This window comes from Eurosta solidaginis, chromosome 4 (genome assembly GCF_040869045.1).
Source record: "Eurosta solidaginis isolate ZX-2024a chromosome 4, ASM4086904v1, whole genome shotgun sequence".
Classification (NCBI taxonomy): Eukaryota; Metazoa; Arthropoda; class Insecta; order Diptera; family Tephritidae; genus Eurosta; species Eurosta solidaginis.
In genome coordinates this window covers 218,894,948-218,922,426 of record NC_090322.1, presented here as the reverse complement: position 1 = coordinate 218,922,426, position 27,479 = coordinate 218,894,948, and the positions used below count along the sequence as shown (strand labels likewise).

Here is a 27,479-nt window from a genome sequence, read left to right as displayed (position 1 = left end):
GGTTGGCTACGATACGGTTACGACTTTAGCGGCACCAATAATCGATTGCATTTATTCTCATAAGGTTGGTCGAATCAGCTGTTAAAAGGTTACCGATACGGTTACCGATAGAGCACCAATGTCTCCAGCTTAAGGAAGTTTAATTTGGCCCTAACACAGAAAATAATGAGACGCGAATTCGCTCAAGAGATGCCAATGTATAGAAATTTGGTAGGTTTTCTATCACAAATCACACACAGAAGATTGCGCATTGCACATTTAAATAAAAGATCAGCTGTTTTTATGGGCAATTCATACGTCATTTGCCTTGAGCTCTTGTTTTTTTTCTCTTTCTTTCATTCGCTCAAGCAGTCAACTGTGACGTAGTTGCGCAGAACGAAGCAATTTTGAACTCGTGAATGCGCAATCTGGGAAGGTGATTTGTGGTTTTCTATTCACGTAAAGTGCGACATAATCGATAGTTTTAACGATTGTTTTAACGAACTATCGATTGATAGAAAGAAACCTTCGATAGACTATCGATGTTTTGCCAACACTAATTCCACTGTCATTTTTATTTTTTGTTGTTCAATCACTTTGCATTTCGTTCTTTCCTTTATAATTTTTAATCAATTTTAGGATTTCTGTTAGTTTTGTGAAAAATTGTGTAAATAATTAAAAAGAAAAATACATATAAATTTATAAAAATTACGCAAGCATATTAGTATTTTAATGCTATAAAAATCAAAATGTCGAAAAATAAAACATATTCGATGGCGACTGGAGAGACAAATCTAATCGAAGTTAAATCAAAGGTGAATGAATACGAGAAATGCATAACTCTCAGATTAGCACTATTTAAAAGCTGAAGGACTCTAGTTTTTATAGATATTAAGGAATAAAGTTATGGTAATAGGAATTTAAATGAAGCTCAAATAACCGTGTAGTTAACCTTTCTATTAAGAATTGTGTCTGAACTGGGCCTAGTTGGTGATTCATAGCAGCCATTGTCAACTTGCATGCCGCAACCACCGCTAATCCATCAAGTGTTCGCTATCTATACATATGTGCATATTTATAAATGAGGCTAGGCATACTGCAATGAAGATGCGCCAATAGAGCTTAACAATGAAAATATACCTAATGTTTTTTACATATATATAAAATGCTATATGCTGTCGGGATTTTGAGAAGCAACAGGCGTTCTTTTATCTAATTATCAATCAAGTAATACCCTAGCATATTTTACTCTTTTTATAGAATTTGTTGCTTTATCAAGTTTAATCTTTTTATAGTTTTACTAATAGAGAGCATATAAGGGTACATTTTTCTATTATACATATTCATTTGTATTTAATTCAAGTTCCCAAGTATATAGATATGTTTTGATATTATGAGGGTAGTGCTTGCTCCAACTCAAAAGTCTTGTTATATTGGTAATTCTTTACTTTAGCTCACAACTGCTAAAACTCGTCAAAAAATATCTTTATATTCTACATATTTAATTTATTTATGCGTATAGCCATCAAATTCAGTTGTAGCCCAAATAAGCATTTTTGTATTAATTTCTATATATCTATTTAACTTTTCTGTTATTGAATTATGAGTATTGAAAAAGTTATACACTATCTCAGTTTGATGCAGAATTTCGACGTTGGAGCTTTAAACGTCATGGCGATCTACAAAGCTTTGAAGATTTCTCCGCCCTTATTGAGAAACTGCATAGACTTCATAGCATTCAATTTATTATTTTGTATATTGATCCAAGAGATAATGATCTATTGCCCATAAACAACGATGACAACTTTGGTAGAGCGTTGAAAATTGCAAGGCCATTGCTGCGAATTATCGTTCAAAGGAAAGGTGAGTGCGTTGCAATTACAAACAATACCAACTTTTCTTTCATTCTAATCTCTCTTTTTTATTTTATTGTTTTGCAATGAAGATGATTTGGAAGAGTTTCCTGGATTTGGTACGATGAAACCACGTAACAATATAATTAGCAGCATATTAGGACAGACACCAGTAAAGACTAAGGCACCAACCATTTCGATACCGCACGATTTTCGTCAAGTATCGGCTATAATTGATGTCGATATTGTGCCTGAGACACATCGCCGTGTGCGACTGTTGAAACATGGAAGTGACAAGCCGCTGGGATTTTACATAAGGTAAGATGGTAAAGAAGCATACAGGAAAGAAAGCACGCGTAAGTAAATAGCGGTTGATAATTTTAATATATACTGCCGTTTGGTGTTTGTGCCTGGTACTTCTTGTTATAAGAAAACCACGAGCGGCCGTATCCATAAAGGGAGATGCGATATGCCGGAAGTTCTTTGTAGCGTATAACTGAGAAAGAGAAAAGCAAAAGGGGAAGTGTTTTAAGTATATGTTGAAAACCATCCAAAAATCTTTATAATAAAGTGAGTACAGTGTTACATTCGAAGTGAAGACGACGGGCAAATAAATCAATACATATTTATACACTTTTCCTTTACGTAGTTGTTGTTGCTGTAGCGATTAGGTTACTCCCCGAAGGCTTTGGGGAGTGTTATCGATGTGATGGTCCTTTGTCGGATACAGATCCGATACGCTCCGGTAACACAGCACCATTAAGGTGCTGGCCCGACCATCTCGGGAACGATTTATATGGCCACATTAAACCTTCAGGCCATCCCTCCCTCCCCACCACCAAGTTCCATGAGGAGCTTGGGGTCGCCAGAGCCTCGTCTGTTAGTGAAACGGGATTCGCCGCTCGAAGGTGAGGTTGACAATTGGGTTGGAGAAGCTATATATTGCGCTACACAACCCCAGTCGCGAATTGTTGTTAGTTAATTTCTATATTAAAAGACTTCAACAAATTCATCTGCCGCAGTATATGTCATTCCAATTTATTGGAAAAGAAAAATATTTGGAAGATAAGTGCGGCCTTAATTCCCACAAAGATATATATCGCGCCTTGTTATTATTATAGACATGCCTTTCATAAAAAGGGAATAAAATTAAAATTATATCTGACAAAGCACTGCCACAACCAACAATAATCTCTTCCCAAGAGGAGCGAGTATACGCATGTGTTCATCCACCCAAATGTACTGCGATTTACTTTGACCCGTACAAGTATCCGAGACGAATAACCTAGAGGGTTAGATCACCGTTTATATGTGTTCTCTTGTATTTACACATTTCTTATTTTACTAAATGGTTTCCAGACCTTGTTATTTTCCAATCAACACCTTCAATTTATTGTATTTGCATCTTACCAATTTTTACTTAATCAAACAGAGATGGTACATCGGTGCGCGTAACAGCAAACGGTTTAGAAAAACAGCCCGGCATTTTTATATCACGTCTTGTGCCTGGTGGACTTGCCGAAAGCACTGGACTATTGGCTGTAAACGATGAGGTAATAGAAGTGAATGGCATTGAAGTTGCCGGCAAAACGTTAGATCAGGTTAGAACCTACAGATATTTTATATAGTTTTCATATGTACACATTAATGAAGAGATTTTTTTTTCATATCACTAGGTTACTGATATGATGGTCGCAAATAGTTCCAATTTGATTATTACTGTAAAACCAGCAAACCAGCGTACGCTTACCTCTCCACGAAGAGGCTCATTCTCACGCACCAGTCAATTATCAGGCGGTTCACATCATACAAACCAAACAAATACATCTGATGAAAATGAACAAGATGAACAAGATGAAATTGTCGATTTGACTGGCGTGACACTCGATGATCACAGCAATACTAACCATCAACACCAGCAACAACAGTCAAATGTGCCTTCACCAGCATTGATAATCACGTCGCAACATCACCAGACTGCTTCAACAGCTTCAACAGTTGTGGGCGGTGCTAGCGAATCAAAAGATGGTGTATTACATCTTTAAAATGCATGATTAACGGAAAAGGAACTAGTGAGATGCATTGGAAGAAAATGAGAAGTGTAACAGAGAGGAGCGTTTATAAAAACAATACAAAAATCACCAAGTCTACAAAACTAAATAAGACTTAACACAAAAAAATATGCACCCACAAATTTTCATGTTTCGCGTTTTATTTTTTATTGCTTACAATCTAAACTATAGTACTACTTATTTAAATATAAATAATTTTGTAAAGCAAAAACTTATGAACATAATTATGTTGTGAAAACAAAAAACAATTAACATTTCTTTTTTTTTTGGTTTTTGATGATGTTAAAAGTTGTATAAGCATTCTAGAATTATAACGTAAAACGAACTGTATTATTAGGCCCATACATACGAGTAATTTCGTGTAAATTCAAAGACTTTTCGGTAACATTTTCGATATTTTAAATTATTAATATGTATGCGATTTCACAAACAGTATTCACCTACATATATAATAGTTGTGTCGTTATTTTTGATAGTGGTATAAGGCATTTTTTTCAACTTCTTAACACTAAATTTGGTAAGTAGGATAACTGTATGTTCTAAAATTAGTATCAGACAAAAAAAAAATTGATCAGTGGACTCCTGTCATTATCAAAAATAACGCTCATATTATTGCCCATCACAGCGTGTTGAAAATAAAATGTCTTCTCTCAAAATAAATTGATCGGCTGCTGAGATAATGCGTTAAAAAATATTAAATGATCACAGAAGTATATTATGTCAAGGAAAAAAATTGTGGAATTTCAAAGGAATATCCATACATACAAACATACTTACGTACATATCTGCATAATAACGTATTGTTAATATTTTGAATGTTTTATTATAGTTGTCTACATAGTTTCTTATAAGTTAAGTATACAAACTCTAATTTGCATTGTATGTTAAAATGTCATTTCTTGTTTTTAAATTTTAGTTCCACTTTTATCTACATTCTACATTTTAAGAATAGGGCCGTGAACCACTCGGACCTTCTAGTTAAAAAATTATATACAATATGCAGCTACCTAAACTTTTACATTCCGAAGATAAAATATGTGATTTTATGTTTTTTTTATGTAAAATGTCCGCTTGCATTATGATATAAACCGTTGGCGAAAACTGCAAACTTAATTTTAAAGATTGGATCAAATTAACTAAAAAGGCTCGCACACAGAAAGATGAAAAATATTAAAATATTGATTAATGTTACAATTTTTTAACATTTTTTTTAGTTATAAGACAGTTTTTTAATATTCGTTAAGGATTTTTATATCAAATTTGAATATTTTTTAAAGTTGTACTTTTGATTATTTACAGCAGTATGCTCAAGTATGCAACTACACTTAACCAATAAATAAATATCAAATTGCATGTGTCTTATAGTGTTCTAGTGAGCAAAACTACTTAAACAATAAAAACTATACGTCCATTATCTAAATACAAGTATATGTGTCCATGTATAACTTGCACCATTTTTCAGGGAAAATTCTTTATATATTTTTTTCAAACAGTGAGCCTGAACTAGTTTTCTATTATTCAGTAGTGGAAATTCGTTGGTAAAATCCTTTAATTCGATATCGGCCGCTGAACCAAAACGTAAGGGTCCCTATATTTTCAGCTCTTTGGTTTTCATATTTCAAAATGTGCTTCGATAGGAGGGTACTATGAAGAAGGAGCTAGGGGGTTAGAATATACCCGCGGTTGGTATGCCCGTCGCAAGAGGTGACTAAAATACCAAACAGATTCAAGGGGTTGTGTAGCGCAACCCTTTCAGGTTGCCAGCGCAAAATATAGCTTCTCCAAACGCAATTCTCAACCTCACCTATCCGTGGCGAATCCTGTTTCATAAAGAACCGAGGTTCTGGCGACCCCGAACTCCTCATGGATCTCGTGGGTGGGAAGGCGGGATGGCCTAGAAGGTCGCATGTGGTCATAACAAATCGTTCCCGAGATGGTCGGGCTTGGTACCGGAACGTAGCGGATCTGGATCCGGCGAAGGACCATCAACATCGATAACACTCCCCAAGGCCTTCGGGGAGTGTCCTTATCGCTACAACAACAAGAAGGAGTTAGAACAGCATACAAATTTGTAGCTTACGAATAGATAATACGACAGCGAGGTCTCTATCGAAAGTTCGAAACGCGCATCGAATCATGCAGATTTTCCGCAAGCATTTGATTCCAAAAACCAGTACTTATTTTAAAGTTATTGCATAGATGAGTTTTGGCTACGAACTTAGACTTAAAGTACTTCATTTTTTTAAAAATGATATAGCAATCTTATTTTATAAAACAGTGAGGGACTGCAGATCGTTTTCATATTCGTATGGAAGGAAGTCAGTAAAAAATGTGTGGTTTTTTTTTCTGTATTTATTTTTAATTCTAAATGAAAAGAAACTTTCTATATAGTATCCAGATTAATGAAGATACATATTCGTCTGGAATTTTCGATTGTTAATTTTCTTTCTGATTTCAGAAACAACAAAAATAATGTAAAAAAAACAAATAAAATCTGCAATCATTTTTTTTATATTATTTTTGCTGTTGTTTGTGTTTGCGTTACTTTTCTTGCAAATGGATCAAAACAAAGTTCCTTCACCTAGGACAATTTTTTGGTCCGGACTTTTTCCCGACTCAAAAAAAATAACACTCCAACTTTAAGTCCTCTACGCAAACGGCAAATATCCGGGAACTCTCCTATATTCTAACAGTTTCTTTCAAAAGCAGAAACCATAATTGACTTATCTTGTTTGAAACCGGAATCAGAAGCCATAATCTTAAAATATATGCCCATGTTTTTACAGTCAATTCCCTGCACAAAATATTATTTAAGTTTGTTCGAAAGAAAATATAAGAATTTTTCCTGTTGTTGTTGTAGCAGTGCTTCGCGCCATCCCATAGGATCACGAATTGTCTTCAATATCCTCTAACGGGAGTCCAAGGAAACTTGCTGTTTCAACAGGGGTATACCATAATGAGGGGGGTGTTAGAGGCGTTGGTTCCACAATACAGTTGAAGAGATGGTTGGTGTCATGTGGAGACACGTTACAAGCAGGATATATGTTTTGTATGCCGGGGTTGATTCTGGAGAGGTAAGAGTTTAACCTGTTACTATATCCAGATCGAAGTTGAGCTAGAGTGACTCACGTTTCCCTAGGGAGTGTGCGTTCCTCTTCTGCAGATTTAGGGTATTGTTCTTTGAGTACAGGATTCACAGGGAAATTCCTGGCATAGAGGACCGACGTCTGTTTGTGGACTTCCCAAGGCAGTCTGTTCTATGTACCGGAGCGACTCAGGATTTTTCCCGACCAAGGACTGTCATTTCAGTGTAACCCCATTTAATTTGTTGTCCCTGCCACAAATTGTCATCTTTGCAGCGGGACTGCGCCATACTCTCCTGATCCAGGAAGGTATGGAACCTGAGAAATGGTTTTGCAGGGTTTATCGGAAGAATTTTTCCTCAAGGTCCATTATACATATATTCATACACATGTATGTATATTGAAGTATTTGAAAATTTAAACACTTAAGTCCTATTTAACGTTCGTCCACTAGTAGTTAGTTATATTCATACATACATATAGCTAAAAACCCACTTTTTACCGCTTCTTGCTAGAGTTTAAAAAATATTTAGTGAAAATATCTTAAAAGTATATAAAACTATCACTCGAGAGACTTGTAAAATTATGCCTTCACATGTATTTGTATGTTAAAAAAAAGAACTCGAACTGAATATATCCACAAAATTTTACCTTTTATCTAATACAAAAACTAATGAGCTCAAGTTGTTTTGAATTTTCGAAATACATCAAAACTTATACGAAGCAATACTTTTGAATAGGGTTCCGAACAAAGTATAGTCTAGACGCATACTTAAAAAATACATAAATTTATAAAAAAAACATAATTAGGCGAATCACAAGGTCTCCCATTCACTGTGTGCGCTATGTTTCAATCAATATTTATATTGGAAACCATGGTAACAAATGTAAGCTTACATTTTAACAATGAATACGAGACTCTTGCAAATTGCCCAAATATATCTTATAGAAAATAGTTCATACTTACTAAGTATATATTGATATTCTGTAATATGCTTAGATATATATACCTTTTTGCAACAAGTGGAATTGTTTCTTTAATAAAAGTCAAATGGAAAAAAATGCATTAATTTCATGATTATTTTACTTACATACATTTGCGTAATGAGCCATATGATGTTATCATTAAGGCAAAACTTCTATATTGTACCACAGGCTGGGTGCACTTACAAACATCAGAGTACTGATATAATAATGCTTACATGTTTTGGTTTTTGTATTCAACAATCGGGTTAAATCCAATAGATGAACTTTATTTTCAACTCTTTATATGTTACACACATTATTATGCATATGCACTACTCATTAGAATTAGACATAACCTTGACGTTTTTCTCTGTCGTCAACATGGTCAAAATTGTTTTAGCTGTTGGTCTATCTTCAGCCAAATCATTTGTACAACAATAAAATATTTCTATTATCGCATTGAAGTCGTCTGTTAATTCGAATGCTTGTGGTAGTGGTGGTCGTGTGCCACATGCTTGTTCCAGTATATCTATATTATCCTGATCTGATATGGATGTGCAACTTTCATCAATCGATTCACTTTTCGCCGTGTCATTATGGTTTATATTGTTACATTCCTCGTCATTTTTAGATGTGTCTGTTACGCTGAGTGTGTGTGGCGGTACAAGGGCAATGGTTTCATAAATAACTAGTCCAAAACTAAATATATCAGCTTTACAATCAATAATTTCCAATTCGTCTATTACCTCAGGTGCGCACCATATATTTGTACCTAGGAGTTAAGACAAAAGCGTTGGTCTCTTTTTGTTTATATTTACATTTAAGTAACTACCAATATTTAATGCGTATTAATTACCAACATAACGCAAATGTGGATTTTTGGTGAAATCAATTATTCCATTTTCATCTAATGGTAAGCTTACACCAAAATCACACAATTTACACATTTCGAAATCGCCTTTAACCAAAACATTCAATGATTTTAAGTCTCCGTGTAATAATTTGGCTTTGTTGTGTAAATAATCTAAAGCATTTGCCATATCAACTATCATTTTAAGCGTATACTTCGCGGGCAATGGCCCTAAATTATCATCGTTACGTTCTTCCAATATGGAGCCCAATGACGTTTTGCAACACTCCAGTGCTAATGATTCTACACCATCCGCACCTTTGATAGCACCACGAAAACCAACTATATTTGGATGAGATAGCTTTCTACATGTATGGTGAAGTAAAGATATTAAATTAAAAATTTGACAATTTTAAAAAATCTCTATGTATACTTACCGTAAAATTTCTGCTTCTTCGTGAATGCGTGCATTGAAGAGAGCTGCGTGTTCATTTGCTCGTATCCTTTGAGAAATACGCTTCACCGCCCATGGTGAACGCATTTGGCCACATTTTGGTGAACGCTCCAACTTATAAACATTAACTCCTGTACCATATCCAAGATTCTTCATAAATGGTGATGGTGGAATTCGCAGAGGTGTACTTAATTCCTGGATATTTTGCAAGTGTATATTTCGTTTCAAACGTTGTGGAGTTTCCATTGTTGTAATTTTTCGGAGATAACTATTTTATCGCTTGTAAAATTATTACAGTAGTTAGTAAAACAAAATAATTCGTCAATATCAGTTTTTCCCGCCGGTTTTTTATTTCAAAAGCTGTCATTTAATGAATGGCAATGCCGCTGTGCTGTCATTTATTATTTTTTGATGTGGTGCGATATTTTAGGTATACACCATGGTTCAATTATGTACAGGTTGGCTCATCTCATCAGCTGATTTTATTTATGTCATTACATGGTCGAAGGGATTGTCAAAAGGAGATGGCAAACTCAAAATGAAACCAACACATTGGCAACATTTTACTTACACATACAAAAACTGCTAAGTTTTATGTTTCCATTCCATACCATTCGCACCAACACCAATACACAGATTTTGACAATTTGAACAGACATATTTTGTTGCTTTACAGATGAGCCAACCTGTATATAGTTGAACCATGGTATACACCTTGCAGGGGGTCAATTCTTTAACTGTGAAAAACTGAAAAATGAACACTCATTGAAAAGTCATTTGCACACACATTTTACACTTTCAATTTTCATGCGATTCTGTAAATTATTGTGCACATTGTTTTGCTGAATGACTTCTTTCTGACAGGCACTCGCTTAAGGTGCGTGCACACTAAGCGGCGCGACATGTAGCGGCAGCGGCGCTTCACTTTTTTGCCTATTAGATCAACATTGCCGCTCATGGCCGCGTCGCGTAGTGCTGCTGCCGCTAGGTGTGAATTGTTCCATAAGAATACATGCGAAGAATATTTTGCAGCGCAGTGTAGTGCAGCTCAGTGTGGCCTTAGCTTTAAGTGAGCATAAAGGTGCGTGCACACTTAGCGGCGCGACATGTAGCGGCAGCGGCGCTTCACTTTTTTGCCTATTAGATCAACATTGCCGCTCATGGCCGCGTCGCGCAGTGCTGCTGCCGCTAGGTGTGAATTGTTCCATAAGAATACATGCGAAGAATATTTTGAAGCGCAGTGTAGTGCAGCTAAGTGTGGCCTTAGCTTAACGGGAAAATCTGGGTTGCCATTGTTGGTCATTTAGGGTTCTGTGCAGAGACGCAAAAGAATGAAACAGGGTGTGACTACATAACAAAAGTGTTGCTCCTGTTCCACAGCATTTTAATTTTATATCATGGCGAAAAGTATTCAGTTCAGAGTTATTGATTTTCATTAAATTTTTAATTTATTACGGAGGGTTAAACCTTTAAGTGCAAAAGGCAGAGAAAACGTAGAGTTTTTCAAATTATAGTGAAAAACTTTTAATTTGAATTTCTGTACCCAAGTTCACTATATTTATGTAACACAAGAATCTGGAGGTCAATTCCTTAACTTTGAAAAACTGAAAAATGTACACTTATTGAAAACTCATTTGCACACACAATTTACACTTTGAATTTAATTGGGTTTTTATGCACAAAATTTTGAAACTAAAAACAAAATTTTCATTTGTCAGAAAAAATAAATAAAAAACGGCCTAATGTCAAAAAACCTTATCGAAATACAAACTGGCTTGTTTGTTTTTAATGAACTACGTTGTATTTTCTTGTATTTCGTTAGTTTTTTCAAATATAGTTCACACACTTACACCAGTACTGAAACCTTATTGGCTCCCTCGACAAAAAATATTACAGAAAATACAAGAAAAATACATAGAAAATAAAGTAGTGTCATATAGGAGTTTGATTTGTTTACACTTGCAGCACCATTTTGTGTAAACAGCCTTAGAAGTGAAATTTTTCCATGTTACACGTGTGGCGCTTTATATTTTGACTCTAATTTAAATAAATTTTGCTTTCCGTATGTTTCCGCATTGTTGCAGACTACAAATCTTCTAGTATTCTACTTTCTAGTATTCTGCACTATGTGAATGAGCGCTGAATGTAAAAGTCGTATGTCAGTGAGAAAATATTCATCAAACGCCATGAAAACAAAAATGTCATTCTGTAACAGTGCATATGAGTTTTCAATGTCATAAAAGTGTACACTGGCTGCCAAGAAAACTCGCGAAGTTTTTATCAGTGAATTTTTTTGTTCACAGAATCAGAATTTCAAAGTTTACACAATTTCTTGTGTACACCTTAAAACTCACAGTTAGCGAATAGGGCCCAGGGCCGCGATTGGTAGGCAGCGAATCTTACAGCTTATATAACCGTTTGCGAAGGAATGAATGTATCCTCCACAAATGCATTTGGGCCAACAAGGTATATTGGTGCGCCCATTTTCTCTGTTGCATAAGTATTTATTATGTGTAAATGTTTTGGTGTTCATCCATCAAGAGCTTTATAACATTGTGAATGATAACAAAGTGTGATATCTTATCTGTCAAATGCCTGACAGGAAGTTCAATATGGCTACTTTTTAGCGTTTTGACAGGGTGTTCAATATGGCGGCGCCTATCTTCAGCGGGTGATAGAAAGAGATACAGAATGAGACAGCGATAGTCAAATACAAATCAGGTGATCCAATCACTTTGGAATTTTGACGTCTATGCATGGCACCAATAATTTAATTGTAATGTGAAACCAACGCCTCTAATACCCCTTTCATTATGGTCCACCCCTGTTGAAACAGCAAATCTCCTTGGACTCGCGTTAGAGGATATTGATGACAATTTGTGATCGGTCGCAACTATTAGGTGGGGCGAAGCACTGCTACAACAACAACAACAGACGCTGCAGGCGAAAACTGTAAGCTTTGATGTGAATACATGTACTTGAATGGAGAGCTGCACACGAGGCGTAAGCTGCATGAAAGCGACAAAGCATGAAAGCTTTATGTAGCTAAGCGTTCAGCAATGTTGGTCGCTGAGCGTACGTACGCTTGAAAAAAAGGAACAACAAGATGTTTGTTTACATTTTTTTTATGCACATTTGTGTAATTAGTTAGAAAGTGTTATTTTAGTTAATAAAAGTGCGTGAAAGGTTTATTACCACAGCGAAAGAAGTATTCAACACCATAAAAGCTTGGTTAGACATTCTTGAAACGATTAAAAGGCTAAAAAGTGCTGGAAACTAGAAATCACTTTTTTATCTAGTCCGCGGTGGTGTAAAGTTGCCTTTCATAATTTACAAAGGCACGGGGATGCAAACAACTTTTAATAGCTATTTTTCTCTGGTTTCGGGAACGGATATACCTGAAGAAATTTAATTTCTTATTTTTGTCAATAATTGTTTGCTTTTTGTAGCGACGCTTGGAAGTAGCTTCGTGTGCAGATCTTGAGGCGTAGAGAAATCGCAGATACATGTTATATCTTGTACGCGTCTATGAAGCTACGCCTCGTGTGCATCTTGCCTAAACTACCGGATTCAAGGGATTTGTGTAGCGCATCCCCTTCAGGATGCCAGCGCAATATATAGCTTCTGTAAACCCAATTGTCAACCTCATCTAGCCGTGGCGAATCCTGTTTCATTAACAGCCAATTCTCTGGGGGTGGAAGGGCGTTATGGCCTAGAAGGTCTCATATGGTCATAACAAATCGTTCCCGAGATGGTCGGGCTTGGTACCGGAACGTACCGGTTCTGCATCCGGCAAAGGACCATCAACTCCATAACACACTCCAAGGTCTTCGTGAAGTGTCCTTATCGCTACAACAACAACAACAACTACATAGGATGTGGGTTAAGAATACTATACTGTTGTATAGAATTTCCCATAACACTTGCAAAGTAAGGAAAATTTAGAGATCAAAGCAACAATGTTTTTTTTATTACAAAAGCAACAAATTTCTGTTGATGAAACTTTTCTCATGGCCTGAGTCAATCTTTATACTGTAGCAACGTAAATTAAATTCCTTCTCCTATTTTCTTGTGCAAAGAACTTTGCTATCGATTGACACAGCTGCATGTGACACATGTTCGACTTGTGACCAACACACAAATAAATACTCATGAACTATTTAACAAAAATGTTCACCTTTCCGCCAAACTCATTGAGTTCATACAAGTGAAGAATCTTTCTATTCCTACATTGTACCATGATTCCTACAATGCTATACCTACCTGTCAAATAATAGCTGACAGTGAGAATGGCTGTCGCGAATCACAAATCACACATCATAATAATTCCATCATGGTCGCGAATGGTCAGAGAATGGAAGAAAGGTTTGTTTTTTGCTGCTCGCCGTTATTAAATTGAAGTCCCATGAATCGCCCATTTGTATTTCAATCAGCTTTTCTTTTAATTGAGTATAGAGAAAACCAGACTACATATTAGCCGTGTTTTTTTTTTACAGGCGTATACATCTAGCGGCTGTGGTTAACCAACTAGCTACAGCAACAGGGTGTACCGAAAAGCGGAGACACGACGCTCTGATGGCCATAGGGTATAACATATAGCTGAATCAGTTGCGATGAATTGTGGACACACATAGAATACATTGAATTAGTGTAGAGGGTGAAACAAAGACACATATTTCATTTACATATAATGCGTATTGAAATTTAGTAGGACAAAATTTATGCGCAGCAATTTCAGAGGTGTATTTAAAGTTTGTCGCTTAGCAGTCCATATAAAGTTTAAGCGTGAATGGATATACGCGTGTTAAAAAACACGGCTATTGTTTTTAATTTCTGAAGTCTAGTTAGGTAAAATACGAGCAGCCAGTTAAGCAAATATTTTCAAATATGTAAATAATGCAATATACCAGTCTTTTACAAAAAAGTTTGAAAACACTATTGGCAAATGATTTAGTAATCGAACAGCGATTGAACAGGTGATCGAGGTTGTGGTAACAGTCTAGTTGAGGGGTCGACTGCTAATACGCTACCAAAAAAAATCGAAAGAGGTGTCAAAAGATGCGTCTTGACATCAGTATTAATAATCCGAGGGCGGAAAATAAAAATTTTAACTCGTTCAAAAGATATTAACGAAAAACCGAAAAAAGACCCGCGGGTACCTCCGAAACCGGGGGTGGGATCCATAGTATTTTTGCGCAGAACACCTTTCTGCGTTGGCGGCCTTCGGCCGCGCTTATAAAAAATAACCCTGGGCTACGCCATGCCAAGTCCGGGTGTGTGGTATAACCGTGGCTACCGCCACGGTGATGCACAATTTTTTTTGTGGGTACAAACACAACAACAACCACATGAAAATCGCCAACTTCAACTGTAAATATCTCCGGATAGAGATAAAATTTTTCTTTTCCGCCTTCGGATTATTGTTCTCGAGATTAATACGCGTCTTTTGACACCTCTCTCAATGTTTTAGCAGTCGACCCCTCAACTAGACTATTACCGAGGTTGTTTACTATTGTGAACGTTTTATCAAACATTTCCCACTTGTATGAATTCACAATGGCCAAACTTAAAGCGCATGGTCATAGTCAAAATAAAATAGGTTTTAAATTTAGTTGCACATAATTGATAGTTGACATAATTTTCTATGAGCTATCTGTCAAAAAAGCTGCAACTAAATTTAAAACCTATTTTATTTCGACTATGAATATGCGCCAAAGTTTTTTGCTGATGCGATACAAATATGGTACAAGACGAGCCTAGGTGGCAGCATACAGATTTATAATTGTGTATGGCATCACCAATGAATTCATTACAAATGTCACATTTGACGTTTCTAGTGATGGACGATATGGCGAATTTGAGCTATCAGTGAAAATAGATATGGCTATTTTTGAATATCGGCTATTTTTTATAGCTATAGCGATCGCTTTATTTCAACACGCGATTCCATACAGAAGAGCGATTTTGAGCTATCAGTGAATATAGATATGGCTATTTTTTTACAGCTATGGCTATTTTTTACAGCTATGGCGATCGCTTTAATTTATCTTTAATAAGCGAATCTGCAATTATTTGTATACTTGTATATAAAAAATGAATGTTTAAGTCTTTTTACCAGAGTAGATTGAATGTTATACATTAATTTATACTAAATTAAATTTTATTAGAATATATGAACCAAAATTGGAATAAAAAGAAAAAAGTAAAGGTACATACTAAATGTACCTAATGTAATGTGAACTAATGTAATGTGAAATTCTAATTTTTTGAGATGTTATGATATATATTATTAACTGGCTGACGACAATATGTTCAGACTCGTATTACACTCAATGAGATGAAACTAGCTGAAATATATGTATATGCATCTTTGTTTTATAAATTTTGTTAATTGAAAATGCTTTGATTTTTAAATGTAAGATGAATCAACCCGAAATAAATCTGTATATGTAACACCATAAAAACATGATTTATTTACTATATTATACTACACCGATGTATTCAGAAATACTCCGTATGAATTTATTCTGAAAGTTGTATTTGGCTGCATAAATTTGTACAGTAAAGTGAATCAATTTTTAATGAAAAATACAGAGTTAAAATATAGCAAATTCTTCAAACTAGTATAAAAATATTCTTTAGCAGAAAATTAGCCACCCACTGCAGTGCCCTAGAAATTAGCCGGAGAATTCAACCATATACAAACCATATGACAAATCTTGAATTGCGTTCTCCCAAAAACCTTAAATTTTGAGTTAATCTGTTTACAATAAGACGAGTGATATATGTTTCTATAATTCTTTTATTTTACCATCAAAAACACAAATTTTATAAAACTGTTAACTGCTACTGCCTAGAAGTATGAACTTATGAGTAACACAGGCAATCAATCTTAGGCCAAGTCTAAAGACCCGATTCTATTTGGCGTCACATAGTGTAATTAAAAACAAAAAAATTCAGTCATTCCATTTTTTTATACATTTCATGAAATTAAAGGTTTAAAATTAACTTATATTGCTTGTTTAATATTTTGACAAATATTAATTATTTTGTTATAAATACTTAAATATAAAATCAAAATATAACGAATTTTATATTTTATGATTGGCGTTTAAAAAGATAAGCATTTTAGCCTTTTCATCATCTAAGCGCATTCTTCTCTCGCTTAAAATAAGGCCGACTTGAGAAAAAAGTCTTTCACAGGGAACCGATGTTCCTAAACACCCCAACTTTTCGCGAGCTATAGGAGATAGATTGGGATACTTGTAATTGTTTTTCTGCCACCATAAAAAAGGATCAGCTTTTCGTGCAATTACAGTTTCTTCTATATACCTCTGCACTTCGATAATTGCTCTTGAATGAGTTGTGCCTTGCGGTCTCTTTGATCTTTGCGTTGATTATTTTTGAATTCGATCTTTCGCTTGTCTGTAAAAATTACCCAAACCACGTGGCTGCTTTTCTAGCCGACTTCACAATAGCCGTGTTTTTTAACACGCGTATATCCGTTTACGCTTAAACTTTATATTGACTGCTAAGGGACAAACTATAAATACACCTCTGAAATTGCTGCGCATAAATTTTGTCCTACTAAATTTCAATACGCATTATACTCAGATGTAACTGAAATATGTGTCTTTGTTTCACCCTCTACACTAATTCTATGTATTCTATGTGTGTCCACAATTCATCGCAACTGATTCAGCTATATGTTATACCCTATGGCCATCAGAGCGTTGCGTCTCCGCTTTTCGGTACACCCTGTTGCTGTAGCTAGTTGTTTAACCACAGCCGCTAGATGGGTCTCCTAAGCATTATCTAAGCGAAGATAGGCGTTTTTTAACACGCGCAAACGAAACGTATACGCGCGTGTTAAAAAACACGGCTAATGTCGTCGTTCTAGTTGTTGCACAAGTTTGCTTTGTTCCGTTCGCTGTTTCGGAAAGTAAAGCACACAGATGAGCAATGATGAACGATATCTCACTATCGATGATTGCATCGCTGCTATTAGTATTAGAATTTCATGCTGAAGGAAAATCGCCAATCGCTGTAATCGCTATAATCGCTATTGGCGATATTCTGCCAGAGGTGATTGTCATTCAAAAGAATCGAATGAAGGAAAATAGCCAATCACTGATATATTTGGATTGCAATAGCTATAGCTATTAGCGATTTGTCAATAGCGACGATGCAATCACCAATAGCGAAATATCGAACCATCACTAGACGTTTCCGTCAGCAGGTGATATATAGGAAAAAGGCAGCCATTATCGTATTTACGTAATTTTTTTATAAAATAGTATAATTTAGAGAAAGTGCCAACTTTATTCATTAAAACAGCTTAAGAGAGGTAACGAGAAAATTATGGGGACTGCATTTGGACGGGCCTTCAAGCCGGATGTAACGCCCGAACACGATTGCGTGCCATCATTTGACCCAATGTTTGGATTTGAATCGCGGAAGGAGCGTGTCATGATTGCCACTGAAGAAGAAATGCAATCAGCGAAATTAGATCTTGCAGATCGTGATTACTGTGCGCACAAGTTGCTTAAGTATCGTGCTTGTCGCGCCGACGTTTTCCCTTTCGTATATAAATGTCATCATGAAAAGCATGATTATCTCACTTGCGAATATGAGGATTATGTGTTGCGTATGAAGGAGTTTGAACGTGAGCGGAGATTGCTTGAGCGACAAAAGAAAATAGGAAAACTGCAAGCTGCTTGAATTAAAGTTGAACAACTTAATATTTTTGTTTATAATAATGCACAGTGAATGCCGTTGTAGCTTATAAGGTAAGCGTAAAGTGTACATTCATATGTTCCATATAAATGATTTCATATTTTATTGCAGTTCGACCGACTATCTGACAGCTGCGGTGGCCATTGAAAGCGTTTTGTTTGAAACATTTGTCAAATAGATAAAAAAAAAAATAAAAAATTGATTCAATGATGCATAGAAAAAAGGAAACTAAATAAACACTACCATTGGTTAAGGTATATAATATTTCATTATAAGCTATATTATAGCATTTATTATTGTTTTTTTGTAAAAACACTATACAAACAAATGTCAAACGGTAGTTAACTAAATTATAGACTTCATAGATGTCTTTGCCTTTTTCCCAAACTTAATTTTTTTCTTTTTTGGGTGCTCATTTGACGCGCCCGCTTCTCCAGCATCGTCAAGACGTTTAATGCCACTATAGGAAAGGAAATATTAATGCTTTTCAATGGAAGTAGCTCTAATAAATTAATACCTTTTAACTGATATAAGCTTCGTTTTTCCATCATTGCTTGTCAATGCCTTGGACCAGTCTTCATCAGTACCTTTTATAGCGAATTCCTTCAGGCTTTCCATTTTCAACTTCTTAAGCTCTTCTCTTTGCTTCTTAGATATTTGTTGCGCAGTTTCTTCTAACTCGTCGTTAATTGACAGTGAAACTGGAATAAAATCTTCCCCACGATTAAGCTGAGTTTCACTCTTCATATTACTCTCAATATGTCCCTCGATAACAGCAAGCAAATATTTCGTAGTTTTCTTCATCATATCATAGAATTTAGCTAATATTTGATTTCCAGGCATATTGAATTCTGCGCCAATTGCATCAACTGTCTTACCCTGCACCCCAATAGCTAGCAAAATTGCCTGGAACAAGGTCACGTAATTATTGTTTAAAATGGGGGCTAATCTAAACACTAGGAGTCATTCTGGCATTGTTAATATTTTTATACACACCTTTTGCAAAGTATCAATTTGAAGCTCTTGCATTTTTCCTTGAAAATACAGATAACTAATATCACTTACTAAATCTAATATTAAACGAAACTCGATTTGATTACGCGAATATGCTTCCAAACGTTCAATATCATGAGGCAGAAAATAAACATCGAGGGTATGCTTGTCGAGTGCTGAAATTTAAAATATGAAAAAGGAATAAAAAATTCTTTCCCAGCAACTTTTTACACTTACCCTTTTGTTCAATCCTTGCCCATTTACTATCGATGATGGACAATGCTAAACTTGTAGTAAATTCCCGAAATGTTTTGCCCAACAACTTTATGATGCGTCGCCTGAAATCGTTAAAATATAAACTTAACCACTCGGCGCATTTTTTTTCTTGAATTGTGGTGGTCTTATCTAATGTGTGTAACATTATGCAAGTATGTTCACCAGTTAGGTCATTCGCTTTTTGACTAAAGTGAAAATAAAAAAAAAATATAATAAACAAACTTGTATATATACGTGATATTGTTTTGACATACCTGACATATATGGGCACAAATCCTAAATTTTTCCAGAACTTTAGTAGCTCCTGAGTCAGTCCATACGAAGTACCCAGGTAATCTATATGCTCCGGTGCACGCTCATTTAATCTTTTGAGTAATGTGGGAATTTTACTACGTGGTCGAATTTTCTCTTTCAAAAGACCCAACTGTTCATCCTCAACTTCCTCGATACCTGTGAAATATGTTTCGAAATGGGGAAGTTACATTTTTAAATTTTATTACTCAGGTGATTACCATTTTCATTTTCTTCCGCTTGTGGATTTTCATTTAAATCTGCGAATTTGCGTTGGTAATAATCACAAAGTAGTTTGATTGCACGTTTGCCATAACCCATCTGTGAAAAAAACACTTTTTATTAAGATATAATATAACTTAGGCATAATTCACAAAGACCAGCAAACGAAATGAAAATTTTACAAAAACAAAACCTTTTACCCTCACTTTTATGAGCCGATAGCCATTGTAGCTAGAGCTCTTTTCATGAAATTATTAGTCTTAAAATTTATTTTGAGCCTAAATAAATAATAATAATAATAAAACCCACACTTTACTTCATTTACTACATGCAGACATGGATTTTAGAATTTGTCATAACTCCGTTGCTATTATTGTGAAAACACACCTTCGAAAAAGAGGTTAGTTGGGACCTTTGTGAACTATCGACACATTGCGGGGTGAAAGAAAATTAACAAAGCATTTTGTGCACTTGAGTCAAAATTGTCTTATCTGTAACTTCGTAACGGTATGTCGTAGGGTTTCGAGTTTTTAGCAGTTGGCGTATATAATGGCCAGTCGGTTTCTACTAAAATCAGAAAATCGAGCATGATGTCGATTAAAACTATTTCACGGTAACCGCTTTATATATTTAATACAAAGCTTGAGAATATACACGCGTACACGTACTTAATACCAACACCCCAGCGGGTTAGGGGATCAGAATATACCCGCGGTAGGTATGCCTGTCGTAAGAGGCGACTAAAATACCAGATTCAAGGGGCTGTGTAGCGCAACCTTTCAGGTTGCCAGCGCAATATATAGCTTCTCCAAACCCAATTGTCAACCTCACCTATCCGCGGCGAATCCTGTTTCACTGACGAGGCTCTGGAGACCCCAAGCTCCTCATGGAACTTGGAGGTAGGGAATGTCCTGAAGGTTTAATGTGGCCACATAAATCGTTCCCGAGATGGTCGGGCTAGCACCTTAATGGTGCTATGGTACCGGAGCGTACCGGATTTGTATCCGGCAAAGGACCATCACATCGATAACACTCCCCAAAGCCTTCGGGGAGCAACCTTATCGCTACAACAACAACAACAACGAACAAAAATCCCTCCCAAAAATGTATCTAGTTGAAATTTTAACAAAAACCCCTCGTTCAAAAAGCAAATTTTGCACTGTCCTGCCATACTTAATATAAGTAAACTTATAGATAAGGGAACTAATTACACTTACTCTTTGATAATTGGGATGAGTAGCTATTCTAACTACTCGCACTCCCGACAGCTTGGGAAATTCACGATCACCAAATTGCTCAGCGACATTCCATGGTATTAAATCACCACTTGCTTTCCTACCACGTCCCAAAGAATCATTTATAGTTTTAGAAGAGATTTCACCTTCAAGTGCTACTTGTACTACAACAAGTATTTCTGGTAGCTGGTCTTTGCGTAGAATTGGTCCCAGAAGGCAAAAGAGATGATGCGCTGGCGCATCACTCATCATTTGCAAATCATTAGGACTGTTTTTGTAATGAGAAGCTACATAAATGGAAACTAAACGATGAAGAAATGATTCAGCTGCTTTATGATATGAAAATAATGCATCACGATCAATGTAATAGAGTTCACAAACATCTGGAGTTGGACAGCCAGAGCTAATGTGAGGTACAGTGGTAGCATCTAGACACAGCAAATTGATAAGCCAAGCTTCGATATCGTCGCCTTCATTATAACGTATAGATTCCTCTAGTTTTATCTAAAAAATACACACATATGTGGCATATGAATAAAAGGGTGTATTTCTATTTTTTTTTTTTTTGATATGCAACTAACCGGTGGTGGCGCATTATTATCCTTCTGCAGTTGTGAAATCAATTTTAAACTGAGTGAACGCCCCGTACCCTCATAGCCGTTTATGGTGGAAGCCATAAATATCAAATACGCTCCCATCATCTTCCTTACTAATGGTAATGGTATTGCAGCAGCCTCATCAATCACTAATAGATCGGCTGCGTTTAGAAGATGTGTATCAGTGGGTGCTATATATTGTATGGTCTGGCGATTGGAGCGTGTAATATTTATACGTATTATGGCTTTTTTATAATCGGGATTGGTGGAACGTATAATAGTGTAATCAGCGTGCTCTTGATATTCAAGCGCATCGAAGCCCTTAAGGACGAATTCAAATAGCGTAATTAAATTCTCTGGATGTGGAGAAGTTACATATACATTCACATAACCAAAGGCTATTGCTGCGGCAATAGATAGGCCCATTGCAGCAGACTTACCACGACCACGTGCTGCGGTCAACGTTGTAGGTGGCCTAGAAATGCAAAAATTTTGTTTTTTGTTTTAAAATTTTTTTGGTATATCACATACTTTAATTGCTTTTCCGCCAAAGCTTCAATGAATTGAGCAACAGCTCTAGCCTGATCGTATGTACGACATAGATTAACTAGGGGTCCAGCTGGTGGTGTATCATGTAAACTTTCTTTTAGTTCTTGTAACGCTTCATTATTCTCTGATTTGCCAATATCAGCAGGCTGTAAACCAAAAACATATATCTATTGTAATATTAATAATTTTTGCAAAACTATTTCATACTTACATTCACGGGTTCAACATTAATTGTTTTTGAACTCAATGGCAGTACGGTCAAATCATCATTGACTACAAGGCAGCGTTTACAATCAGCCAAGGACAATATCAAACGTTCATTAAAGCGACAGGTGACCGTTTGATGCGATTCAGTACGAAACCGTTTATGCACATCCATGCTCATCGTATATAATTGCTTCAGTGATTGTAAAGTTTTCAATAACAAAATTATTATGCCTCCACCTTCAACTGTTTCCACAGTACGCGCCAATAGATTGGGAGTGAGTGCTTCAAAATCTTGCAAAACGCAAACACCATAAGTACGTCCAAGAACAGCGTGCGTATCAGCATAGTAACGCCCGTGTATGGTTGTAGATACGCGAAATGTATCAAAGATATCAGCATCATTAACATCTATTTTACCAGCGGCGATCTTTTTAGCGCGTTTACGGCCATGGCTATAATGGAAAGGGAGTTTAAAAACTAGTTAGGGATTAAGTCAAACGTGTATAAAACTTACTTAGATATGGCTTCATCTTTATTTTTGTAACACCATAATACTGTGGGACGTGCTTTCACAGTTGATTTTGTTAAAATATCATAAAGTATCGGCACTTGATCGCGCCCCTTATCTCCAATGATTATGAACATTGTACGGTGTCCTAATTTGACCCCATTCTCAATCATTACACGTATGCGATTATCTATCTTCTTTTTAACCATTTTGGATAGTTCTTTTTATTAAAATATGTGGAAAAATTTATTTTGCAAAAAATACACCGCCACACGTGCATTTGTCGTCCTCACTTTTGACAGTTGCTGTGCTTGTTTTGATTGCATTTTTTTCTATTGATTTGTTTGTTTTGATCGATTTACTGCTGCTTGTTTCAGGCACTGAGTCCCGTTTCACTTTCGCAGTCCCGAAATGTCGGGATTTATGGAAGGCAATTCAGAGTTTGAATATTCGCGGGAAGTACTAAAAGCCTTTCCAATAATTTTCATGAGAAAATCCGCAAATATGAGTATATAATGCCGGATTTTTATAAACCGCTTTGCCGGGAATTTCGCCTAGGCCCGGTTTTTCAGTACAAGTTCAACTCAGTTTGTCAGTTAAACTACGCATAAACTTACTCTGCAGTTTTTCAGTCTACTTTAATTGAAGTTTAAGCTGAGCTTAAGCCGCTTAAACCATCAGTTATTTGAGTTCGTTCGAAATGGCGTCGAATATTCCCAACAAACATTTGAGCTTGAATACCGTTAGAGCTCATATTATTTTCTAGATATACTTCTAAAATCTCAAGGGTTGTTTCGAAACAATGGCTCAACTCGAGAATCATAGCGTAGTCAGCAAAAGAGGGAATATTTATAAAGCAAAAAATGCTATTACTTAAGTTAAAAAAATTTAATTCCCAACTTGTGGTTCTCTAACTGGACTCAAATGTAAGATTCCATACTACAGTATTTTCACGAAAATAAAATAAAAATATATAATTTATTTTTGATTAATTACGCTTCATTACTGCTATCAACAAGGTGTTTATTTCTCACAATAAACAGCTGCTGGTTTTGGTGGTATGTACCACCTTGGAGATTTTTTTCATCTCCACCTCAGCTGTTGTTGTTGTTGTTGTTGTAGCAATGCCTCGCCCCACCAAATAGCCGCGACCAATCACAAATTGTCATCAATATCCTCTAACGGGAGTCCGAGGAAACTTGCCGTTTCAACAGCGGTGGACCATAGGGAAAGGGGTGTTAGAGGCGTTGGTTCCAAATTACAATTAAAGAGATGGTTGGTGTCATGTGGGGACACATTACAAGCGGAGCATACATTTTGTATGTCGGGGTTGATTCTGGATATGTAAGAGTTTAACCTGTTACAGTATCCAGAACGAAGTTGAGCAAGAGTGACACGCGTTTCCCTGGGGAGTATGCGTTCCTCTTCCGCGAGTTTTGGATACTTTTCTTTAAGTACTGGATTCACCGGGCAATTCCCGGCATAAAGGTCCGACGCCTGTTTATGGAGTTCACCAAGGACCTGCTAGTGTTTTTTCGCTTCATACGGCTGGGTTCTCAGGTGCCGTATTTCCTCAAAATTCTTACGGAGATGACTCCTTAAGCCCCTAGGCGGTGCTGGTTCATCAATCAGATGTCTGTTGGGATGCTCAGGTTTCTGGGTATTCAACAGGAACTGTTTGGTCAGCATCTCATTTCTCTCCCTGATGGGGAGTATTCTCGCCTCATTATGCAGATTGTGTTCTGGGGACATAAGAAGACAGCCCGTGGCGATTCTGAGAGCAGTATTTTGGCAGGCCTGTAGTTTCTTCCAGTGGGTAATTTTTAGGCTTGGCGACCATATGGGTGACGCGTAGCACGTAATCGGCTGGCTTATTGCTTTGTATGTAGTCATGGGCGTTTCTTTATCTTTTCCCCAGGTACTGCCAGCGAGGGATTTGAGGATTTTGTTACGGCTCTGAATTCTCGGAACAATTGCGGTTGCGTGCTCACCAAAATGTAGATCCTGATCAAATGTCACACCCAAGAATTTGGGGTGTAGGACAGTCGGTAGCGTAGTGCCATCGACGTGGATGTTCACAATGGTCGACATTTGGGACGTCCATGTTGTAAATAAGGTCGCGGAAGATTTAGTCGGTGATAATGCCAGGTTTCGCGAGGTGAAAAAACTGGAGAGATCAGGGAGGTAGCCGTTTATTTTTTTGCATAGCGCATCGATCTTTGGGCCTGGGCCTGTGGCCATTATTGTGCAGTCATCGGCGTATCAAACGATTGTGACTCCTTCCGGTGGTGAAGGTAGCTTATATATGTAGAAATTAAACAAAAGTGGGGATAGGACACCACCCTGTGGCACCCCTTGTTTAATTCTCCTTGGTTTTGATGTTTCGTTTCTAAATTGCACCGATGCCTGCCGACCACCCAGATAATTTGCGGTCCACCTTTTAAGACATGGGGGAAGGGTAGACCCTTCCAGGTCTTGCAGTAACGAGCCATGGTTGACTGTGTCAAAAGCTTTTGATAGGTCTAGCGCTACGAGTACTGTTCTATGGTGGGGGTATTGTTTTAAACCGCAATTTATCTGGGTGCTAATGGCATTTAGCGCGGTGGTAGTGCTATGGAGTTTTCGAAGCCATGCTGATGAGAGGCTGGCTGCAAATTTGCTTGGAAATAAGGGAGCAAAATGGCTTCAAGCGTCTTTGCCACTGGCGATAGGAGAGATATCGGACGATACGACTCACCTATGTTAGCTGGTTTCCCAGGCTTTAATAGCGGGACCACCTTGGCCATTTTCCATTTCTCGGGTATGACAAAGGTGGAAAGAGACGGGTTGAAGACATGCGCTAAATATTTGAAACCCTATTTCCCTAGGCTTTTAAGCGTCGGCATCCACCTCAGCTCGATATGCAATGTAGGATATCAACTGGAGAAATGTGTTGAATATACATTTGAGAACTGTACATTTCTCAAAATCTCTCGAAATTACGATAATAATTGGGAAATATTAATGACGTAGGAGATCAACTCGAAAACTTTTAATTTTAAAAAATTTCTCACAGGTTGGTAGTGATTGGAGAATGAAGTTTGATATCAACTCGAGAACTTTCTGGTTTAAGACTAATAAAATGATGATGTTGTATATCACTTCCGGAACTAGATACATATATATTTCGCTGGAGCATTTTTTCCATGTTTGTTGGGTAAAAAAAATCCAGCTGTTGCCGTATCTACAAATTATCTAGATAATAAAAAAACCAATGTTGCCGTACGAAAAAGCATACCCCAAAGGCGGCCTTAAACTTTGACTGAAAAACTACTCAGTAGTTTAACTGGAGTTTAAATTTGACTAAAGTTTAAGCAAACTTAGTTTAAGCTTAGCTTAACCAACTACTGAAAAATCGGGCCTTAGACAGATGAGTTCAATACAGGACTACTAAGACATCGAGTCCTTGTAATCCCGATCCCGAAACCTGGGATTCCCGATCAATTTTCTCATCCCGAATTGCCGAGACTAAATTTGTAAAAATCCCGGGGTTCCGGGATTTTTTTGTGATCTAAAATTGAAATTAAAAAAACCTATAGTGATGAACAGTATTTTTTTATTTTTGCAAGATATAATTTTAAGGCCCTGTTTTTCAGTAGTTGGTTAAGCTAAGTTTGCTTAAACTCCAGTCAAATTTAAACTCCAGTTAAACTACTGAGTAGTCTTTCAGTCACAGTTTAAGGCCGCCTTTAGGGTTTGCTTTTTGGTACGGCAGCATTGGTTTTTTTTTTATTATCTAGATAATTTGTAGATACGGCAACAGCTGGATTTTTTTTACCCAACAAACATGGAAAAAAATTCTCCAGCGAAATATATATTTAGTTCCGGAAGTGATATACAACATTATTATTTTATTAGTCTTAAACCAGAAAGTTCTCGAATTGATATCCAACTTCATTCTCCAGTTGGATAGTGACCAACTTTTGAAAAATTTTGTAAAAATTAAAAGTTTTCGAGTTGATATCCAACGTCATTAATATTCTCCAATTATTATCCTAATTTCGAGAGATATTGCGAAATTTACAGTTCTCAAATGAATATTCAACACATTTCTCCAGTTGATGTCCTACATTGCATATCGAGTTGAGGTGGAGTTGAAAAAAATCTCCAAGGTGGTACCACCAAAGCCAACAGCTGTTTATTGTGAGAAATAAATACCTGGTTGATAGCAGTAATGAAGCGTAATTAATCAAAAATAAATTATATGAGCCGCCGGCGTGGTGTGATGGTAGCGTGCTCCGCCTACCACATCGAAGATCCCGGGTTCATGCCCCGGGCAAAGCAGCATCAACATTTTAGAAACAAGGTTTTTCAATTAGTAGAAAATTTTTCCAAGCGGGGCCGCCTCTCGGCAGTGATTTGGCAAGCAGTCCGAGTGTAGTTCTGCCATGAATTTCTTAGTCATAATTCATCTGACTTGCAGATGCCATTCGGAATAAAACAAGTAGGTTCCGTACCGCCAATTGGTAGGAAAAATTAAAAGGAGCACGATGCAAATTGGAAGAGCAGCTTGGCCTAAAATCTCGTCGGAGGTTATAGCGCCTCACATTTATTTATTTTTTAAATTATA

General features: G+C 36.6%; 4 protein-coding genes across 6 annotated transcripts; 2 read left to right on the top strand and 2 right to left on the bottom strand.

Moving 5' to 3' along the window:
* The first annotated feature begins 552 nt into the window (after window positions 1-552).
* par-6 (partitioning defective protein 6) lies at window positions 553-5,329 on the top strand. Its single transcript, XM_067784807.1, has 5 exons — window positions 553-794; window positions 1,614-1,842; window positions 1,925-2,150; window positions 3,265-3,433; window positions 3,509-5,329. The coding sequence occupies exons 1-5, from the start codon at window positions 729-731 to the stop codon at window positions 3,875-3,877; spliced, it is 1,059 nt and encodes a 352-aa protein (XP_067640908.1). The 5' UTR covers window positions 553-728; the 3' UTR covers window positions 3,878-5,329.
* On the bottom strand, window positions 1,928-9,681 carry LOC137250990 (lymphokine-activated killer T-cell-originated protein kinase-like). 3 transcript variants are annotated; one of them, XR_010953145.1, is made up of 4 exons: window positions 9,241-9,678; window positions 8,810-9,168; window positions 8,079-8,725; window positions 1,928-2,328 (listed from the first exon to the last, which is right to left on the bottom strand). XR_010953145.1 is itself a non-coding variant. In XM_067784806.1 (3 exons), exons 1-3 carry the CDS (start codon window positions 9,501-9,503, stop codon window positions 8,286-8,288), a joined length of 975 nt encoding a protein of 324 aa, XP_067640907.1. In that variant the 5' UTR covers window positions 9,504-9,681; the 3' UTR covers window positions 4,159-8,285. The 3 variants fall into 3 exon arrangements, 2 of the variants coding, with proteins under 2 accessions (XP_067640907.1, XP_067640906.1); XM_067784806.1 differs by lacking the exon at window positions 1,928-2,328 and having other exon boundaries at window positions 4,159-8,725; window positions 8,897-9,168; window positions 9,241-9,681; XM_067784805.1 differs by lacking the exon at window positions 1,928-2,328 and having other exon boundaries at window positions 4,159-8,725.
* A 7,783-nt stretch (window positions 9,682-17,464) lies between these two features.
* ND-B18 (NADH dehydrogenase (ubiquinone) B18 subunit) lies at window positions 17,465-18,272 on the top strand. Its single transcript, XM_067784804.1, has 2 exons — window positions 17,465-18,046; window positions 18,105-18,272. Exon 1 carries the CDS (start codon window positions 17,619-17,621, stop codon window positions 17,976-17,978), a length of 360 nt encoding a protein of 119 aa, XP_067640905.1. The 5' UTR covers window positions 17,465-17,618; the 3' UTR covers window positions 17,979-18,046; window positions 18,105-18,272.
* Window positions 18,243-23,193, bottom strand: l(1)G0020 (RNA cytidine acetyltransferase l(1)G0020). The gene is made up of 11 exons (XM_067784803.1): window positions 22,877-23,193; window positions 22,367-22,814; window positions 22,138-22,301; window positions 21,592-22,081; window positions 20,993-21,514; window positions 19,775-19,874; window positions 19,517-19,712; window positions 19,224-19,447; window positions 18,990-19,162; window positions 18,511-18,899; window positions 18,243-18,453 (listed from the first exon to the last, which is right to left on the bottom strand). Exons 1-11 carry the CDS (start codon window positions 23,077-23,079, stop codon window positions 18,339-18,341), a joined length of 3,024 nt encoding a protein of 1,007 aa, XP_067640904.1. The 5' UTR covers window positions 23,080-23,193; the 3' UTR covers window positions 18,243-18,338.
* Window positions 23,194-27,479: the final 4,286 nt, after the last annotated feature.

What these genes read in the sequence shown, in the direction of transcription:
- par-6 (XM_067784807.1), top strand. Translation starts at nt 729, where the DNA reads ATGTCGAAAAATAAAACATATTCGATGGCGACTGGAGAGACAAATCTA. An exon ending in TAATCGAAGTTAAATCAAAG is followed by an intron (nt 795 to 1,613) that starts GTGAATGAATAC and finishes ACACTATCTCAG; the next exon opens with TTTGATGCAGAATTTCGACG. An exon ending in CCGCTGGGATTTTACATAAG is followed by an intron (nt 2,151 to 3,264) that starts GTAAGATGGTAA and finishes TTAATCAAACAG; the next exon opens with AGATGGTACATCGGTGCGCG.
- LOC137250990 (XM_067784805.1), bottom strand. Translation starts at nt 9,503, where the DNA reads ATGGAAACTCCACAACGTTTGAAACGAAATATACACTTGCAAAATATC. An exon ending in GAAGAAGCAGAAATTTTACG is followed by an intron (nt 9,169 to 9,240) that starts GTAAGTATACAT and finishes CCATACATGTAG; the next exon opens with AAAGCTATCTCATCCAAATA. An exon ending in TCCACATTTGCGTTATGTTG is followed by an intron (nt 8,726 to 8,809) that starts GTAATTAATACG and finishes CTTAACTCCTAG; the next exon opens with GTACAAATATATGGTGCGCA.
- ND-B18 (XM_067784804.1), top strand. Translation starts at nt 17,619, where the DNA reads ATGGGGACTGCATTTGGACGGGCCTTCAAGCCGGATGTAACGCCCGAA.